This window comes from Mizuhopecten yessoensis, unplaced genomic scaffold (assembly GCF_002113885.1).
Source record: "Mizuhopecten yessoensis strain PY_sf001 unplaced genomic scaffold, ASM211388v2 scaffold2699, whole genome shotgun sequence".
Taxonomy (NCBI): domain Eukaryota; kingdom Metazoa; phylum Mollusca; class Bivalvia; order Pectinida; family Pectinidae; genus Mizuhopecten; species Mizuhopecten yessoensis.
The window spans coordinates 195,387-199,801 of record NW_018404676.1 but is presented as its reverse complement, the minus strand read 5'-3'; the positions used below and the strand labels follow the sequence as shown (position 1 = coordinate 199,801).

Sequence of the window (4,415 nt, the reverse complement as noted above, 5' to 3'; positions counted from 1 at the left end):
GGGTAGTATTGGGTCATAGTCACGGCAATTCGGTGATGTTTTCGGCACCAAATCGCATATTTCCCGATAAAATATGGCAGATGGAAGTAAATAACGTCTACAAAGGTGATATTTCACAGTAATAAAGAAGTATTTGGTTCATAACTGGATCGTATGGGGTAGTATCGGGTGGTATTGGGTAGTATTGGGTAATTAGACGCACCCACAACAAATACTAATTTGGGGAAATGTTTCTTCATGCCCTTTTATCAACAAAATCGTAAAATTTTCTAAATCAAAAACTAGCGGGAGCCCAATCTATAATATCCAATCAAATTCTAGCTTTCATTTGGGTTTCGGTATATCGCCAAGGTGAAGGACGCGACGTCGATCGATATCCGTCAATGCCCGTCCGTCATCAGTCGAATCTGGTATGTTGTTTGAAATAGGTGACTGACAAAAAATATACCGTTTGTTATGTCGTACCATTCTTACATCACGGAATCGGATGGGGTGCCTGCATATTATGTGCTTGCATTGTAACTGTCACTCTCATATTTGCCTCCTACAACAAGTGTAAAATGGTAAAAAAAGTGAATAACTACTGTACGGAAAACTGATTGTAGTAACGTAATGTTAACAATATGCAAAACGTTGGAAATATCCCTAAACGATGTGTATCATATGAATAGTCAGATCAAGAGAAATATCAGGTCCCTACATATTTTTTTTATTAAATTCTATGAAAATTCCTGTTGATATAAGGAGCCTAATCAGAGACTTATGATGTATTATACGTCTCTGGCCTAATGATAAAAATACATTGCTCTAGGTCTTGTGTCCCCTTGCCTCTGGGTTTGGTTTGTTTTGTGTTTTACCTCCTGGCAACAGACAAGGTCACATGTAGCCCGAATTTCCTCTGGCTCTGACACCAGACTTAGACAATCAATATATCTGTCAAAATGTCTTTAAGTCTGGTGTCAGGGCCAGAGGATTTTTAACTCGGGCTAGGTCACATGAAGATGGTGATCACGGAGGATTGAGATTCTCAAGGGCCACTTTCCTGTGCCAATAATTCTCACTGAATTGTAATAAACTGGACAAGATAGCGTGTCACTTGTCCTGGTCTCAGTTGTAACCATCTGATGATTCAAGCAAAGATCAGTTCCAATGGGTCTTACATCTGTGCATGCAGTGATGTAACAGGTTGTTTCGCCCTAAATCCTATTTGCGCTAAGGGTTGTTTTGCCCTAAATCCTGTTCGCCCGAGGTTGTTTTGCCCTAAAAAAAAAAAATAAAAAAAATTACGCTAATATAATAATTGATATTTAAATATATCAACTGAACTTATTGATAACTTTCTATATTGTTGTTAGATATATTTCTTGTGCGAGTGCGGAGTCAGCTTTTCACAGTTGCCGTTTGTCACACTCGCTTAAAAACAACACATACACATTTCCTTTTTCATAAAATTTATATAACAAGTATATATGGGCATGTGTTAATTGTCTAATCAGCATACATGAAGCATGTGTTAATAGTTTTGTCAAAATATTAGAAGCCTCTAGCTGTTTTATCCATATGCATTGCAGAATGTAAATTAATGGAACTCTGTTGCATTGTCAACATGTTGTCACCAAGGTTGATCACATCTTAATTGATCAAAGAAATGCTTTATTCCTTATATAATATACTGATCTGACCTGTATTTCATAACTTGTATTGCATCAGTGTACGTCCAACGCGTAATTGACAGCTGGGGCCGATCAAGGAATTTGCGAAAGTGGGAGAGTGCCAGATTTGTCTGATCACATGGTACCAAAGTCCATGCAGTTCAATCCAATGATAGGTCACAGTGAAGTCATGCACATCATGCCAATAACCATTCGACCACATTTATAATGTTTATGAGAACAAAAGCTCCCACCTCATTGTTTCGTGAATTTGTGCATGTCTATATCAGCGTGAAATTGTGCATGTCTATATCGGGGTGAATTTGTGAATTGCTCTGACAGATGGGCAATACTGATGGCTTGTTTCAGGTGTGTCACTGTCAGTCAAAGGTCACTGCTGCTACATGTGTCATCAACCAAATAAGTGTTGTCACTCTGGGGACTCCATTTTTTAGTAGATTTTGATGAACTTTTAAGCTGATATTAGTTGGCCATTCAGTGATTATTTTCGCCTAGTTTTATAGCAGAATACAGGCTGCTTCCCCTTACAAAAAATGTTTTATTTTCCCAAAATGAAGAAAAAATTATAATTATCTTCCTTATTTCAATGAAAATATTTCTATATTTTCCCAATTTATGTAGGAACAGGCTGCTGTAAAATTAAAGAAAAAAACACTGCCATTAGATCATTTATGTCTTACATTTTCTAGTCGTAAGAATAGGTGTATGCGTGTGTCTTGAATAAAATTTGACTTACTTATGAATATGGCCAAGTGATTTCCATTTTTGACCAATCATAGATGTTATATATATATATAAACAAAACAAAATGTAAATTTAAATGTTTTTTCTGAAATATATGTTTGTATAGAGTACATTTAATAGGTTACAAAATTTGAGTCTCGGGTAAATATGATAATTCATGAACAACATTTGATGTTTCCATTACATATACTCGTACTCAATATATAACTATATTGATTTGACTACCTTTTGTAGAATGAGACAGCTACTGTTGCCAGGCCTGGAAGGAATATCACACTGCTATGATAAAGATGGGATAAGAATATACGATGAATCTCGAGAAACCATCCTTGTTCTCAGAAGAGGTGGAAATCGAGGCGGATGATAATAATGATTTTGTAAGCAATTCATCATCTGCATCTGTAGTCCAATCTTTGGGGAAATCTGCTGCAGAAGGCTTATTAACGGGATCTAAAAATAATTCAACAATCAATAGTGGTTCTCCTACAACGCCAATTGCAAATAAAGGACAACAAAAGTTTACATACAACAAGGGCTTGATGATTAGACGCCTTGATGGTCAAGGACAAGTTGCTGGTTCTGGATCTTCAAATTCAGAAAAAAAGGATGATCCTCAGCCAGGCCCAAGTGAGGGACAACAAAAAAGTAGCACAAACATGAAATCTGGTGAGTGCTTATGAATACATTTATTCACATTGTTTTTCTGCCTGATTAATTTTCACATAAGTTTGTGAGGAAAGTCTTTCGTGAATTTGTAACCTTCCATGGATATTTATTATCATATTAAAATAACATCCTCTCCATCATTAATATTCTAAAACAGATGTACACCTTTAGGCAAAGATTTGGAATAAATGTACACAATTGAATTGCATTCAGATGTTTCTCGGTACATATATGTATGTACCAGTATGTATGATACAAAGACTGCTTAAAACTACCTAACTACATGTTTTGTGTGACTGTCCTGTGAAACGACAATAATCCAAATGTAAGAGAGGCAAATGTATCTTTGAAAACAGGTAAATAGAAAAAAAGATTTCTGATACAAACAATTTTTGTTGAGAAATTGTTTTGTTGATGAAATCAAATTTAATGGTCTCAACGCCATTTGAAAATGATGGTACAAGGCCTGAGCTGCCCAGTCTGTTTTTAGGCAGTCAACTGCATGTTTGTCATCATAATATACTGTGCATGGTTGCTATCTTACCTGTTAACAGACAATGAAAAATTACCAAATGGTGATGACACTAATTCATGTTTTCGTGTTAAGTGTAAAAGGTACCACTGCAATTACAGTGAATTGGCCAGCCTCGGTTCATATACATTTTTTTCCACATAATCGGCCTGTTATCCAGTGAATTTGCTCGTGTAATACTTTTACATATGTCACTAGTGCAATATACCCTGGAGCGTTTTACATTGGCTGTGCCAGTCAGAAATCGATTGTGACATCATGATATGGACAATGACGTGACATCATGATATGGACAATGACGTGACGTCATATATTGTGAATGGCGCAACAAAAATGAAAATATCTGTTTCCGTCTAATTAAGCCCTTTACATTTTGGCTTTAAAACCTGTCTAAATGTCAGTTTTCTGAGTTATGTGATAAAAAGTATCTTAAATTTGCTTTCATTTCATATGAGCTTTTATGAAACTCGTCTCAAAGTTTTAATTTTTGCTCGCCAAGGCTCGCAAAGATAAAAACACCAAAGACTTGTTTCATAAAATCTCATATGAAATGAAAACTCATTTAAGATCCTATATATATTATATTACTCACACATTTTCATCTCAGTATCTAGGGAGTGATTCTCTTTTTAGTCACATGATGATTATGAGGGATCTTTTGTTAGGAAGAACAATACCTTGTTTAGTCAAAATGTTGAGGGGGAGAAATTATACCCGAGCTATGTACAACATGTAGCCTGGTATTGTCTGGAAGCAATACCTGGTGTAGTCTAAGTATTAAGGGAGATACATTATACATG

General features: G+C 35.7%; 1 protein-coding gene across 3 annotated transcripts in view; it reads left to right on the top strand.

Moving 5' to 3' along the window:
• The first annotated feature begins 342 nt into the window (after positions 1-342).
• The window catches only part of LOC110446453, a 31,026-nt gene continuing 26,953 nt past the window's right edge, over positions 343-4,415 (top strand). For 2 of the 3 annotated variants that reach the window (XM_021491609.1, XM_021491607.1), the window contains exons 1-2: positions 343-410; positions 2,652-3,083. In XM_021491609.1, the coding sequence (XP_021347284.1) occupies positions 2,726-3,083 (358 nt within the window). In that variant the 5' untranslated portion in view covers positions 343-410; positions 2,652-2,725. Of the gene's footprint in view, positions 411-496; positions 564-2,651; positions 3,084-4,415 lie in introns of those variants that run through there. The other variant, XM_021491608.1, reaches the window with a different exon arrangement.